Here is a 15,820-nt window from a genome sequence, read left to right as displayed (position 1 = left end):
GAAAGACAGAAAATAACAAGAACATGTTGGACTGACTGTTTCAGGTACACACTGCAGCAGCACTCAGCGTTAATGTGACAGGAAGTGAAGATAAGATGTTTCCACACAAACATTTTTCACCTATAGCACTTATTATTGTGACGTATGTCTTCAGATTTTGCCTGCAGAGAAAAGACACAGATCACGGCGATCCCTTTAACTGCAGAAACTGAAGCTCTGCCTGATTCACTGCGGTGTGGAAACTATAAAACATGGATTCAGGACATATGTGGCGATGAGCTTTAAATAAAAAAGCCCTCTGCAGAGGCCAAGAACTGAATACACTCATCAAATCAGAGTTTGGGGTTCAATATTGGTAAGAAACTAAAGGCTGAACCTCAACTGAAAGATGTCTGATCATCTTTAGTTGGCTGAGACGCAGAAACACGACAGAATTTAGTGGCAGCCTAATTAATGTTTACAAGCTGAGCTGATTAAACGTTTCTGACAAATTAACTGGGAGATTCTTAAATTGGTGTGAGGTAATCAGCTGATAATCTCTCTGTTTTTTGGTCCCAGTTGAACTAAAAAACTGACGGTTTTACAGAGTGGTGGTTTATTTCACTTTATCATTTTTTTTGGCAGAATACAGAAACCAGCTGCTGAGAGCACATCAACCAGAGAACAGCCAATAATGTTCATTATAACTGTTATGCAATGGTTGGTTTGTGGTGCTCACTCCATCAAAAAGAGCTGCATTTTCAAAAATAACTTGGCCAAATCAAGCCAAAATGATCGACGTAGCTTGTACATCAAGAGCAAACATGTATAAGAGCCAATATCAATATGTCAGCTGTACTACAGTATTTAAACTGTGGTAGCTGTATCGCATTAATATTTCTGAGTTTATTAGGCAAGTGCGAGTAAATCAATACTGTATCATGATATTTATCAATATGCACATTTGAAATTACATAAATACAAACATAGAAGAGTTTATTTATGACATCAACCGTTCTGGCATCACATGAACGCAGCATTTATGAAGTAAAAGTACAGTGCCATTGTTGTTCCCTGGCTGCAGTGATGGTGTACAGATACACAGAGTGCGAATGTAAAAGTCTGAGAAACACTGACCAATCGGAGCACACTTGGCTTTTTCGGGATGGGCCGCTAAAAGAGACAGGCCCTACTGTAGAGCATTTCAGACAGAGTGAATACAGATATATTCAGACAGACAGTGTGACAAAAATAATGTGTTTTTTAATCAAATCATGGAAATAAATTCTAGTATGAACCTAAAAATTAGCATTATATGGGACTTTTAAAAGACAAAGTCATTATATGATCCATCATTAGTCTCTCAACTAGGCAGGACAAACTCAACCATTTCCCTTATTAGTCAATTTGTAATCTCATATATGTGAAGACGGCTTTACAGCACACCCAGTTCAGCCATCCCTCTGCGCAGACTAAATGAAAAACATTGGCTGGTAAATTTCTCTCTGTTGGATCAAGATCACACATTATTTTGAAACTCCCAGTACATCAATCTGACCCTCCCTAACTCCACCCCTCTCCTGCACCTTTCCAAAAATCCTGTTTGTCACCTCCTCCTGCTCTCCAGCCTCAGGACCAAACATTGCGAGTACACGAGCCAAGAGACCTCCCGACGAGCAGCGTCTGACTGTCTCCAAACCTGTCAGGAACTCACAGTGGGTTCCACGGGAGCGAATCCAAGCAGCAGATGAGGAGATGGATTTTGGGTTTCATGCCCAGTGCACTGAGTGGCAGCTGTCAGGGTATTAAAACCTTAAGTATCAAGCTACATTCTCACCGTAAACACACGAATATATCAAAGTGTCCCCACACTGAACTGCTGGCTACTAAATCCGCTGCTTCGTGCTCACATAGGCATCAATCAGACTTCGTATGTGTCCTTGCTGCTGCCGCTGACCTTGCGCCTGCCTGCAGCTAATGAACGCAGCGATTAGCGTCACCAACACACGGCCTCTGAAAGCTTAACCATTTAACACAGACCCCCTACATGCATTAAATACATGTGGCAGCAGGCGGAGGGCACACACATCACATCCTATTAGCATGCTGCACCTGCACACGCCACGTGCTGCTCGTGAAAAGTAAATTTAGAGGCAGATGAGAAAATCAAAAAAAAAAAAAGTGACAAAGGAAGTGAGGATAACAGAGAGGAGGGAGTGCCAAAGAAAAAAAAACTGAGGGAGAGGCAGGAAATGATGCTGCCAGGAAAAGAGCCACTGTGTCAGCAAATGATTAACAGTAAAAACATAGAAAAAGCACATCTGGAAAGATTAAATCAACAGGGCAGAAGGCCAGTAAGACAACATTATATATATATACACACACACACACACATATATATGGGCAAAGAGAAGATTGTGACCATCCACTGTGGAACATATATGAAAGATTTTACAGCTGTATTTTTTGAGTATTTTTACACTTTACTAGAGCACAAATACTTCTTTCACTACTGAACAGAATTAGATTAAAAACTGTGTTGTACTTTATGTTTATGTTACTTTTATTCCCTTCACGAAGGACAACAGAACTAATGTGACAATAAGTTCATACTTTTAAAGAACCATTTTTGTTGTATTTTTTGCAGATTTGTGATCAGTGTTATTAAATGTGTTGTGTTTTAACCAGTGCTGCTCTAAAGTCAACTGCTATCTTCAACCTCGTGTGTTAACTTTGCAGTGCAGCTGTGCACTGAGGAAAAATCTATCACCAGGCAGCAAGATAATAAGAAAAATACAGAACATCAGCAGCCAGATTGGTCGTGGTGCAGTGACCTAAAAACAGAACAAAACACTGCATGACTCAAGTAAACAAGAGCGCAGTTTACTGTCGGTCAACAAGAGTAAAACATTTATGAAACTAGTTTAATTTCAGTGTGATTACAGTGAGGAGGCTAACAAACACAATCTGACGGAAAACAACCGGAAACTGACGGATTCAACTGCACTAACGCACAAAAAAATGACACCGAAGCGTCATCCGCAGCACATCAGAGTCTCCCTGTAGCTAAGACGTCTCTGTAAACAAGCCCGTGGCTCCCGTGCATCAAAAGCGTCTGATTAATTCATAACAAGCCTGAGAAGCCTGGAAGCCAGTAAAAAAAAGACTTTCTCATCACCAGACTGCAAAGCAACATGACATATTGAGATGTGGAAGCTCAGATTAGAAGCCACAACAGACTGCATCTCTGAGAGATCTACTTCTCTTCCTCCCCTGCTTTTGATCTATAAGGTCTTTTTTTGCAACATAGGCCTCTTCGTATGGCATGTGTGCAATTATGCTTTGTGCATTTTGAAAGCCACGTGTCATTAAAGGGACACTTTGCCAATTTTCAACCAGTTTTCCATCAAAAACAATATGAGTAGTATGTCCTGATGACCTGTAGTAAACCTTCCTCCATGTAGATATCCCCTCTGGTGAAATACTACCAAATGGTGTAATTTTCGTCATCTGGTGGTATTTCGCTGGCTCTTGGTGCTGTTACTCGAACTACAGGCTGTACTTTGTATTGCCTGCCGACCATGCCGCCACCTCAGACTCCATGAGTATACAGCTAATCAAGAGACACACTCGTCCGTCTTGCCTAAAATGTTTACAGAAACACATTTTAATAGCAAAACCCAGAAATCCGTTGGCATTTTAGCGCCTCCAGTTCCCTCGTCTCAAAGTCAGCGGGTCATTGGTTTTTAAATAAGCTTAAGAGACTCTTACATTTTGTATTATGACCTAAAGTATGTCAAATTTGAAGCTTTTTTGTGTCTTAAAAAAGACAGTTGAAAACAAGTGGCTAAATGAGACTACAGAACATCATCATGGCAAGCCGCCGAACACTTTACAGCGGTGCCTCGCCACTTTAACGGTGGCGAGGCAACTCTTGTGTAGTGTGTTGCAGCCTGGCATTAGCGTTTTACTTCTGCCGATTGCATTTAGGCTTCAAAAATCCTGAAAGTGGTGTTCATTTGTGAAGATTATCCTACTGAACAAAACGTGCAAGTATCATTTGTTTGTTTTCTGCAATGTCCCAAAATGCAACTGAAAAATCCCACAGGAATTTGGACAAGGGTAGCGTCATCCCTGGAGCGCTCTGTGCTAAGATGCTAATGATTTTTCAGCTTTTACATTCCTCGGGCACTATTGTGTCCAAAGGACAAGGTTGCATTACTGGTCCAATGCATTCTGGTAGTTGTACGTTTTCTACCTTTTGAGCAAAAGCCAACGCCACAGGGCCTTTTTTTTGTCTAGTCACATAGAACCAATTTCAAAAGTATTTGCATCTTTCTGCTGCATATATGGCCTAGTTTTACATCAAGACTCTCTCTACTTTTTAAACGTGGGTGTGTGATTTACTGTGCACATGCAATCATGTGTTGAATGAATGAATGGATGGATGGACAGGGTGTACCGAGTAAGCACAGAGCCCAGCATCACTCAGTACAGGAAGGAAGGTGAGAACATAACGGCAGACGCACAGATTGTGTTACAGGAACATCTCCGAGAATAGATCTCTGACTCAGACTCTTCTTATGCATCTCTCCTCAATTCTCAGCAGTGACGCTCATCAATCTCTGCGCCACAGTGCAGATATTCAGTGTAAATGTTTTGTTTGTGTTTGTGGTGGCAGTGAGGAACGGATGTAAGTAAGATTCATTCTTGACACTGGAAACGGCGGCTTGACAAAACTACCTCCACTCAAGGTCTGATTGATAGTTCTTCTTGTTTCCATTCAACTATAAAAGTGGATGGGGTTGCTCGGCAACTATGTTGGACCTTGTGCATGAGATATTTTTATAGAGCTGCATTTCTTCATAACTAACTCAAGTTTGTGCTGCATCAGTTTTATAAGAGTAAGCTTGACTGCTTCAAATATTTCACTGTGGAATCCAGCTTTTTCTTAAATTAGATTGATACTTGACATTTCCACTCAGGAAGCCAATTTCTACATGAATGAAATAAATACAGAGCTTTCTTTTGAATAAAAGCTCGTGTGTGTTGCAATTCGATGTTTTTATATACCATAGACTGTATTAAATAATATGTGTAAAAACCCATTGGTTTGAGGACTCCCATGTTGAAGCCTCAAGTTTGGCGTTTTGGCCGTCACCTTCTTGGATTCTTGGGTCTGGAAGTGGCCAAATTTGGACAAGAACCTTAATGCTAGCTGCTACTTACTAAGCACAGTGCATCTGCAGCTATGGTTAAATTTAATAATGCTATGTCAAATTTTTGCTCGCACAAAACAGGCTAAAACCATTAAAAACAAAAAATATTTGAGCAAAAACTAAAACTTTTACATTTTAGAGGTTCTTTTAGTACAATCGAACACAGAACAAAATTTTTCAATTAATGTTCATGAACTGAAAACACACCTGATCAACCTGATCAATGCTGTAGTCGTGGCAGCAGCTTGTTATTGGATGCATCCACCTGTCACTCAAAACAGCCAACCTTTAATAATGGATGACATTAAGTTTAGGGAAACTGCAGTTTTTGGCACTTCCGTGCTGGATTCCGTGCTCATTTACAGCCCTGGGGGTTGGTTTAAAAGAACTTTAAAAATGTTTTCAGGCTATAAATTTGTTTAAAAAAGCATATTTGTACAACATAGTACAATGTCTTTACAGGTCCAGTGTGTATGATTTGAGGGGGATATATTATATCATATTCATAACTATGTTTTGTTCCTTTGTAATCACTTGAAACTAATAATTGTCATGTTTCCGTAGAATGAGCCATACGGAGCAGTCGACCATGTTGTTCCCAGCTAGAGCCATACACGTTTTAACCTTTTTTGCGTCAGCACCTGTAGTTGTCCTCTTGGCACATGGGAGAAATTTCAGTTGGTTGCAATCTGCAACCTCACCACTGGATGGCTCTAAATTCCAAAAACCTTTAAAACTAATGCCTCCGATAATGTGGTATTAACATAAAGTTTCATCAGTGATAATCTTCACAAATGTATGAGTAAATCTATAACTTCTGTATGTATCAGTTAACACTCTTATATCAGCTGGGCACTGGAGCTTAAGAGCTAAAAAAAATTGAGCACTTAACAATAACGACTGTTTATCAAAGCTGCATAAATTGAGTTTTTTGGCCATATGGGTGCAAGAAGACAAGCTGTATGTATCTAACACTTTATAGCTGTTATGTTGAATGCGTTAGCAGATTTGCTTATTTCACACATCCAGCAAACACTAGCTTTTATTCGGAGCTGTGTTTCTAACACTCACACTCCTTTTTAACTGTTTTTGTCTCCACAAGTGTCTTTTTTATCTGCTAAAGGCTTCGCTGGGTTCACTAACTTGTTTCCAACTTTGACAGTATGCTATTTGGAATGTGCATAGTGGGTTTATTGAGGCGTTTTCACTGCAAACAGCTGCCTGCTGCTGCTGGAAATGAGAGCGAAGTTTGTGGACCAGAAAAACAAACAATAAGCTATAAAAGTCTCAAACTAGGGGAGCTGTGGTTCTGTAACTACAAGCGACCCATTTGAGCCATTGGTTATATAAAGAAATATATCTGTACAATATGATACTAAAACAGGTGCTGCAGTCATTTTTTACTATATTTCTAGCCCTCACTTTCAGTCTCCCTCTCTACACGCCTCAACCCTTTCCTCTCCCTTGATGTGCACATCTCACTTCCTCTCACATTTAATTCCCAGTCTCTTCCCTGTGCACCTCCCTTCCTCTCTCCATCTCTCTCTCTCACTTCATGTGTTTTTTTTCCAGCCTTCACACTTTCATCCTGGCAGACAGACCTGAGGAGATGTGAGCTACGAGGCTGCAGAGCCACAGTGGGTGTTTAAAGTCTGCAGGGCTGGCGTACACTTTGTACCCTCTCACAGCCTTGAAATTTTCAGAACTTTCCCAAGAGCTAATTTGCATCATGAGTGTAGGTTAGGATGTCTATTTTGGGTCACAATAATATACAGAGAGAGTATTTCTTTCTTTTTTTTCTCTTTGGTTTAATGTAATTCAAAAATCTCAAGGCTCGACTGCACTACACTACACCAACTCATAATGTGATGGAAAGCAATAAAAATAAAGACTCTACACCTGAGAAGAGCAATAATGGTAAACCAGCACCAGCACACAAAAGTAAATCTTTGCAAATGCTTGAAATGAGATCCAATACATCAAACAGTGTTTGGAGAAACACTGATTTACAATAATTTCACACAAATTACAATAACAGGTGCATTCAGAATATCAAAGGGTAAAAAAGACTGCAGATATTACTTTGACCACTAAGGGGCGCTGATAACAAACAGAAAATCTAAATTAGACGTGACAGATCCCCTGCTACATCTTTTCAATTAATGTCCATATGGGACTGTTACTCACCATCATAATTAATCAACCTAATATCAATCAATGTCTAATATACATGAGTCCACAGACAATAATCAATCACCATGAACCACAAAAACATGAACATTAAGTTCAAGGTTTTATTCAGCCCATGAGCCTCTAATGTGCTCGTACAGTGAGCCATCTCTGATGCTCAGACTGCTCTAATGAATTTTCAGAAAGGTAACATAACTATATGCATATAATCTGCTTTTTTTTTTTTTTACAATAACTGTAATTAGTAGCCTATCTTAAGTTAAAATGGCTAGGATTGAAGTCCTTTTATTATTCCCAAGATTTTTGTTTAAAGGCTATATCTGCAAGCATATATGTATATATATATATATATATATATATATATATATATATATATATATATATATATATATATATATATATATATATATATATATATATATATAAGAGACTGGCATATCGTATACCACTGTATTTATAAAATCATTGTATTTTATTTATTAATTAATGATTATATTGTTTTTTTAAATGTATGTAGTATTTATTTATTGATTTATTGTGGTATTTATTTGTTAATCAATTAATCATAATACTTAATTTTTGGTGTATTGTACTATTTTTAAGTAATGCATTTATTGTATGAACTATTTCGTTATTGTAAAATTTACTAATTTATTGTGGAATTTATTTATTAACCATTAAACCAATTTTCCTTAAATGTAATTAAATTTAATTGCTAATTTATTGCACTATTTATCTATTGTTTTATTTATTCATTTATTTATCTTAAAACCTATTCTAATCATAATTTATTCATTTACTGTAATGTTACTTTGTGTTCTATTTTTATTTTTTTATTGCCATGTATTTTACCTGTACGTGTCTACCTGGTTTAAGTTGGTCTCGTGCAAATCCACTGAAAATATAATGTTCAAAATAACTACAACTTTTTCTGTGGCACCCACATTAGTAATAATATACGCTGACATATCTTCATAGGAGAAGCTGACAACATTGTTGACATACTGTGTATAAAAAAACACTTCAAGATGCCCTTTTAACTGCTTACCACATGCAACCACATCACAGTGCATTTTAACCCATTTATTAGTGTGTATGTGGTGCTTATAGATAATAAATGGCCCAGTAATTCATCAGTTTTCTTTCTCTTAAACACATTAATTTCATTACAGACTGACGACAATAGTAGCAATATGGAAGCTTCAAATGAACAATGAGCAAATGAACTTTCATGAGTGTTAATTTAAATGTAAAAACACACTGTCTATTCCTCCCAAATATACCCCGGAGATCCACTCAAGCCCCCCAACTACTCACACTACTTCCTTAGAAAGTCCATTATGTGAATGTTGCCTGGCAACAGGACTCCAGACTGTACCGAAAAAGAAAAAAAAGGATCTCTGGCTAATATTGATTCATACTAATATTGGCCCCCGGATGTAACAGTTGGATCACTGTAACCATCGTCTCACCAGTCTTTAAAAGTCAAGGGGAGTAAGGTCAGGGAGCAGCAGAAGGGCGACAGCAGGGAGCACATCGACTCCAAGATGATGGGCGTAAAGGGGAGCGTCACGGATCAATACGCCCTGCAGCACAATCTTTGCTTCATCTTGACTCAACCACGATTTATTCACAGTTCCTGTGGCATTGTGTGCTTTATTCACCATGACCTTTAATGTTTCTGCTCAATATTTTTCTTTGCATCCCACAGGAACATGCAGTTTACAGGCAGCCTCCCTCTTTGCCTGTTGCTTTAAGTATTTTTTTCTACGGTACACGGACCAGAAATGTACAGTATGCACATGTTTTTCTTTCCACTGCATCACCGTCTCCCTCTCTTCGTCCCAGTTCTTGGCTCCGTTCTCCTCATAAATTTGTAAATATGTTCCCTTTCACCTTCCTCCCTCCCTCTTGCCTCCAACACCCATCACAAACACAGCTCCAGCTCTGTACGCTCCCATTGGCTAACAGTGACATCACTTTGTACAAAGTGTTGAGTCAGACTCGGACAGCTCCTCTCTCTGACAGCTGATGCCCCCTTGTGTTCGCACAGAAAACTGCAGTCATTTAAAAAAAACAACAGCTGTGGTTTTTAGTCAGCTTATCAGCTGTTCAACATCTGCAGAGGAACTGACCCCAGATCAGCAACGACAAACAACTTTCACCCTCTCCGAGTCATCTGATCCCGAACAGAAACTGTGGACGTTGGAGGAGCAAACTGACTCATGTTCTGTCTGACCGTACGGACCATTACAGTGAATTAGACGGCGAGCTTTCCTGATTATCAAAACTAACAGGCTCATGTTCAGGCTCTAATGGTTACTTACTGCACGGTGTAATCTGCCCTCTGCTGTTCTCAGGTTACTACAGCGACACGCTGCACCGCCAGGATCCCATTTACTGCCTGATGTTTATTTTAAAGTTTGTTTGTTTTGCTTTTTTAATTATTAGTGCAAATTATGGCCAGGAATGTGTGATAAAATCACTGGTCATGAACTCATTTCTCATCTCATTTTCCTTGTTATACATTTTTGCCTCAGACCTATTGACCTAATTCTACTTTAATTTTTTTTTTCTGGCCTTAATTTGGCATTATTGTTTGGCTCTTACACTTACGTTGCCTCTGAAAGAAACACTTCTATCTTGCTATTTTGCTATCCCTTTGCTGCTGCAATGTTGGAAATTTCCCCACTGTGGGACCAATAACGGATTATCTTATCTTATCTTCTTTCTTCTGCTTTGTCTTGTTTTCAAAGCACATTGTAAACTTTGTTATTATCATCATTCAATGTCGAAATGCACAGAATTGATACTGCAGCTGCAAAAAATGATTATTTTTAATTCTAGGTAAATCTGCTGATTATATGAAGATCAACTGATTAATCATATGATCTATAAAATATGGAAAACTTGTGAAATGCCAGCTATAATTTCTTTTTTTGTCTGACAACCAGTGCAAATGCCAAATATATATTCAGGACAGATGGAAAATTCTAACATTTGAGAAGCTAGAACCATGAACTGATTGGCATTTTTGTTTGAAAAATAACTTATCAGAATATTTGGCCTATAACTTTCTGTCAGATGACTAGCTCTGATCAAGAAACTGATGTTAACTGAATTTGTCTGTTTTCAGAAGTTCAAAAATTATTGCACATTTTATGTAATTAAGTCAACTATGCATCATTGTGCAAATTAAAAAAAGAATTTAGTAAATATGTATTTAAGACATTTTAAGGACCGACAGCCACCCTGACGATGTGCCACACAGATTACAGACCAGAATCAAACTCATCAAATATGAACGCTGGACAGCATTTTTGACTTCAGTCAAAGCAGCAGAAAACGTGCAGCTCAGGTCATGTACTCTCCACATGTCAAAATATCAAGTCAGATTTGGGTGTAATGATTCCTACCTTGCGGCTGGTGTAGTGGGCGTGTTTGGCCAGCTTGCCATTGAGTCCTTGGAGGAAAACCTCATCTGTGACTTTGCCCACATTCATACAGGCTTCATCCAGCACAGAGAAGATGCCTTTATGCTGCTGCTCCACCAAATCCACAATTATCTGGTTATTGAAGTAATCAATCTATTGCAGAGGATAAAAAAAGACACTGTGTTAAGATGACAGAAATATATCAAAATGTCTAAGTAATTCTTTGAAATCTTTGTGATGCTAAAAAGTCAAAGCTCAAAGATTAAAATGAAAACCTGGAAACATAAAATAGTCGTTCTTACATGTTTCCAGGGGATGCCCTCTCGTTGATACTCTTCCTGTTCCTGCTTCAGCACCAGCTGGATGAAAAGCTGCTGCAGCTTTTCATTACAGTAGTTGATGCAGAACTGTTCAAAGCTGCAGAAACACAGGAGATTGAATGCTGTGTTAAAGTTTTGGATGCAGACATTTACTCGAACTATATAGAATCCTTGTAATTCATGATGTGTTACAATGAGGCTTGTGCAGTATAAAGGTATTAAGTTAATCTGGGGTATTTAGAAATTCCTAAAGTATGATTTTCAATACTGTAAAAAAATATATATATATATATGATGCTCCAATGACTTTCATAAATACCGTTATATACCGTATATCAATTAGATGCCAGGAAGGTATGAAAAAACAGATACCACCCAAGCCTAGTTAAAACCAATAAATTAAAATGTCAAATGTGGAAAATAATATAACAAATATTTTATATAAAGATGCAGATGTTTTGATGCTTTTTTTTACTGGCGGGAAATTAAGTCTAATCCACACCTGTTGTTCTGGAAAATCTCAAATCCATAGATGTCCAGCACCCCGATGACGGTGTTCTTCCCGTGGACTCTGGCGTCGTAGTTTTTCACCTCGATGATGTCATTGATTCGTCCCACAATCCAGCAGAAGAGGCGCTCGTACATGGCCTGAGGAGGAGGAAATATTTAAAGTGGTTATTAGACTAATTGGCTGCTAGCTGGTGAGCAAGTGCGTTGCTCAAAGGCACAGAGCACAGAGCAGTGTAGCACAGACGGGTCTCAGAAAGAGAAATGTCACCGTGTCAGTGAGTCAGACTTTTGTTCGCGGCCCACAGCGCTGGTTTAAAAACTGCCTACATATCTCTTCCTCCACAGTCTCCAGCCTCTGTCTGGTGTCATAACATTGTGACTCATGCTTGTGTGAATCAGTGTGAATTGTGGTAAAAATATCGCCGAGCACAAAGTGAAATGTCACAACCTTCCAGGCGTCAGCTGGCCAGTGTTGTTTTGTTTCTTTTTTTTTTGTGCAGCCCGCTACACAGAAAGTGCTCCGTCTAACAGACGACCGACAACGTGTAATTTTCTATCATCACAACATTAACCTTGGCGAGAGCGTCCCGTCCGTAGCTGGCCTCTTGTGCCGTGTGCTGCTTTTCGATGACGTCTCGTCCCGTGGCCACGGTGCGGTAGAGCAACGCCTTCTCCACGTTTTCTTCTTTGGTGGACAGCAGCTCCCGAATAACAGACACCAGCTTTGTGTTCTCTATCAAAGTCACATCACCGTCCACCCCGAATGTCATGTTGCCCTGGAAGAGAAGCCAGATAGACCGGACGATTCACCTCAAATAAAAATAACTTCATTTAATGTACTATTCACTCTGTCACAGCCGACTGTGAACCCTCATCAGCTGATTTGTTCATCGTTTAAAGCAAAGATTAAGATCGCTAACGCCATCATGCAGGTGGTTTGAATCTTTGCATAAACCAAAATAAATTTTGATTTTTGATTGGATTCATTTCTAACACCCCGCGACCCTTAAAAGAACAAGCGGTTACCGACAATGAATGAATTTCAAACATGTAATAAAGAAAATAGAGAAATTATTTCAAAAACAAGCAGACAGACAGAAAAAAGTAATATTTACAAACAATAAAAAGGCAAAAGAAATTGTCAAACACTTGATGACTTGGGTTACATATTCCAAAAGAAGTGAGGAGAAGTACAACCTTATTTAATCCCAGCCCGTCTTCATAAGTCACTGAATTTTGATTTTTCAGCTTCCTTATTAATTCAAACCTTTATTCTAATTAACTAAACATATATGCATTCACGCACATACCCAAAATCAAATATCTACAGTTTTAAATTATGATTTACAGAAAAAAGAGGAAGATAAACAAGTAAAAAAATAAATATTAAGAAACCGAATAAGTTAACAGTAACCTCTGTAAACACCTGAACAATTTTTGAATATTTCCTGGTAGCAGGTTATTTTTGGCCCTAAACATTTGACTGGAAGAGCATGATTTGTGTATAAACTAATAGACCTGGGATGCATTACAGATCTTGAACGAAATGAAAATTAAATACAAATGTTATCAAGTGAAGCATGTTATGTTTGTGAAAGTAGATTTATATTTGTTAAAAGAGCACCAGCATATGCTGCAGATGAATAATTTTAAAGAACATAATAGTTTTGCTCCTTGTCAATTAAAAAAGTAAAAAGTATTCAAATACTTAATCGGCTTATTCCCCAATAAATCTCGCTTGCAGCTTTTATTTGGCTTCATTTTTGCGCAGTGTGGAAAGTAATGGAGACGTGTCATCCATCTTTATATACAGTCTATGAACTAAACTGTGTTTGAGCTCTATTTCCTCTATAATAGGTAATAAATCACATTATTTTTAACATGAAACATCCTTGGAAATTCTCAGGAAATTATAGATCTGTTAAAAAAAAACTTTTACCCTCATATTACTGCTTCTGTCTGGACAGCCTACTCAGTGAAAAAAAGAAACAAAAAGTAAACAAACAGGTGCATTTTCTAATCCTCACTCTCTATCTTGGCAAGAATTCGGGTCCGCTTTGCCAACATGGCGCTCATTCATCTAAAATCTACACACAGTATCTCCCGTATTGGGACACAGCTGGCGCGGGTAAATGGGGAGGGATTTTGATATTATCGAGTATTACCAGATGTAGGATGGTGGCGAGGATCTTGTAAACAGTCTGAATCTCGTCCCCTGTGAAGCCGATCACTTTCATGGCGTCGGCCACGGCTTTAAAATCAGCTCCATCATTGATAGAAGACTAAAAAGAAAAGAGAAGGATAGCAACAAATTATTGAAAGAAAGTTAAAGTTCAATCATTAAGCAAGCTTTCAAAGCAAGATTTTCAACATTTTATTTTTAAAAATAGGACATTTTGTTGGTTTTTCCTGCTGTGTTTTGTCCCGGAGTCACAGCCTCTCCCTGTCTCTTCTAATTAATCCAGCTGGGATATCAAATTTCCACAGTTAATTAAATTACAAACTGGTGCTGAACTGTGATGCTTCGCTGTAAAATCGGAGCCGCTGAGGCACACGGAGTACAAACCGCCGCCTCAGCTGTTTGTTCGTATTGTGCTCCATGACATCAGGCTGTTTGCTGCTGTCAAGTGGTTTTGTTCCGACTCATTAAGCTCGTGCAAAGACGTCGACTCGCAGCAGAGGTCTAAATAGAAAACACGCCTCTGCACAATAACACAGAGATGACAATGGCTTAAATACCTTCTCTGTGTGTGATACTTTACACTCTTACCCCAAATATTGTGTGGTTTGCTTTAAAAACACGTAAACGTGCGGTGAGGAAACATCTGTAAGTCGTGCACTTGATGCATTTATCTGTCTGCAAACAAACTTCACATCTGAAGCTCTCTAAGACTTTTATTTTAAGAGTTTTTCATTCTTTTCTTTTTGTTTTGTATGTGTCTGAATCGTAAAAACCACCTTAATTTGGCCTCCAACTTTGATGTAGTTGTAAGCTGTCGGGTCCTTCTGGATGTGAAGCGAGCGTAACAGGGAATCTGGAGCTCCTCTGAGCAGCTGAAAGAGGAGCAAACACACACAAGCTTCACTAACGACACATCAAACAGGCATTTTGTTGTGTTTTTGCATCACCACATGGTTACTATGCAGTGCAAACTACTACCAAATGTAATGTTTACTCACACATAATGTACACAACGCAGGCTTTGTCATTAACATGCACATCATGTTTGTGTTTAATGCATCTACACATCCAATACAAACTGTGGCCTCGTTTTCATCTCCCGAAAGTCCTACGCAGAGGAACAAAAGGCCTTTTGATGCTGCATGGATTCGACTTCAGTCTTTCATGCGCTTAACAAACACATGCACGCACACACACACAGACACACAATGCACACATGATATCTTTGCATGCAAACACACAGGTGCACACACAAACATTTACCTGGTAGAAAGAATGAAAGCTCCTCTCTCCTTCCTGTTGGAAAATAACTCTGGACTGTTGGGAGAAAAAAAAGCAGCGTGTGAAATAACAACTGTGCTTAAGCTACTTCCCTGAGCAACAAAGAGGTCAACATTCAGCTTTTTGAATGCAAAATATCGATTCCAAATGTTTTTAGTTTGCTGTGACCCTTCGAGGTGAGTGCCAAACCTGTTCATGTTTTTTTTTGGTGATTTGAACACGAGTGGACAGTGAGACACATCCTTTTCCTTTACCTTTTCCAGCAGGTAGTTGTTGATGTGGCCTCCGATGGGATCTCCCTTGAAGTCAAAGTTGATGTCCATGTATTTGCCGAAGCGGCTGGAGTTGTCGTTGCGGTTGGTCTTGGCGTTGCCGAAGGCCTCCAAGACACAGTTGGATTTAAGCAGCATGTTTTTCACCCTGTGAGGAGGCGAGATGATATCACAGGTAAAGAGGTCGACTCAGTACTTTAAGCACCAGCGGACTCCATCTGCAGACCCACATGTGTCACTGCGGCCCTACTCTGTTCTTTTTAGTGTTTTAGATCAGTAAATATCAGTTAACACATTCAACATATAAAGTTGATAAGATGATGGTAAGCCAGTGTTGTGTTTCTAGCTTCTTGTGCTGCCCCCAAACACAAGTATTTCACAAGTATTCTAAGCTTTTAACTAGTTGAATTAACTGTTTTAGTTTTCAGAAAAA

The 15,820-nt window shown here is 38.8% G+C and overlaps 1 protein-coding gene across 1 annotated transcript in view; it reads right to left on the bottom strand.

The window, feature by feature from the left end:
- Nucleotides 1–15,820, bottom strand: part of myo1d (myosin 1D) — a 115,557-nt gene that overhangs the window by 77,258 nt on the left and 22,479 nt on the right. The window contains exons 4-11 of the mRNA XM_088069905.1: nt 15,370–15,535; nt 15,098–15,151; nt 14,611–14,706; nt 13,818–13,934; nt 12,225–12,428; nt 11,645–11,790; nt 11,125–11,239; nt 10,805–10,975 (exon numbers count right to left, since the gene is read on the bottom strand). Coding sequence (XP_087926031.1) covers nt 10,805–10,975; nt 11,125–11,239; nt 11,645–11,790; nt 12,225–12,428; nt 13,818–13,934; nt 14,611–14,706; nt 15,098–15,151; nt 15,370–15,535 — 1,069 coding nt within the window. The remainder of the gene's footprint in view (nt 1–10,804; nt 10,976–11,124; nt 11,240–11,644; nt 11,791–12,224; nt 12,429–13,817; nt 13,935–14,610; nt 14,707–15,097; nt 15,152–15,369; nt 15,536–15,820) is intronic.

This window comes from Plectropomus leopardus, chromosome 19 (genome assembly GCF_026936395.1).
Source record: "Plectropomus leopardus strain MGB_pleo_1.0 chromosome 19, ASM2693639v1, whole genome shotgun sequence".
Taxonomy (NCBI): domain Eukaryota; kingdom Metazoa; phylum Chordata; class Actinopteri; order Perciformes; family Serranidae; genus Plectropomus; species Plectropomus leopardus.
The sequence above is the reverse complement of the archived record's forward strand: the minus strand, read 5'-3'. Positions and strand labels throughout refer to the sequence as shown.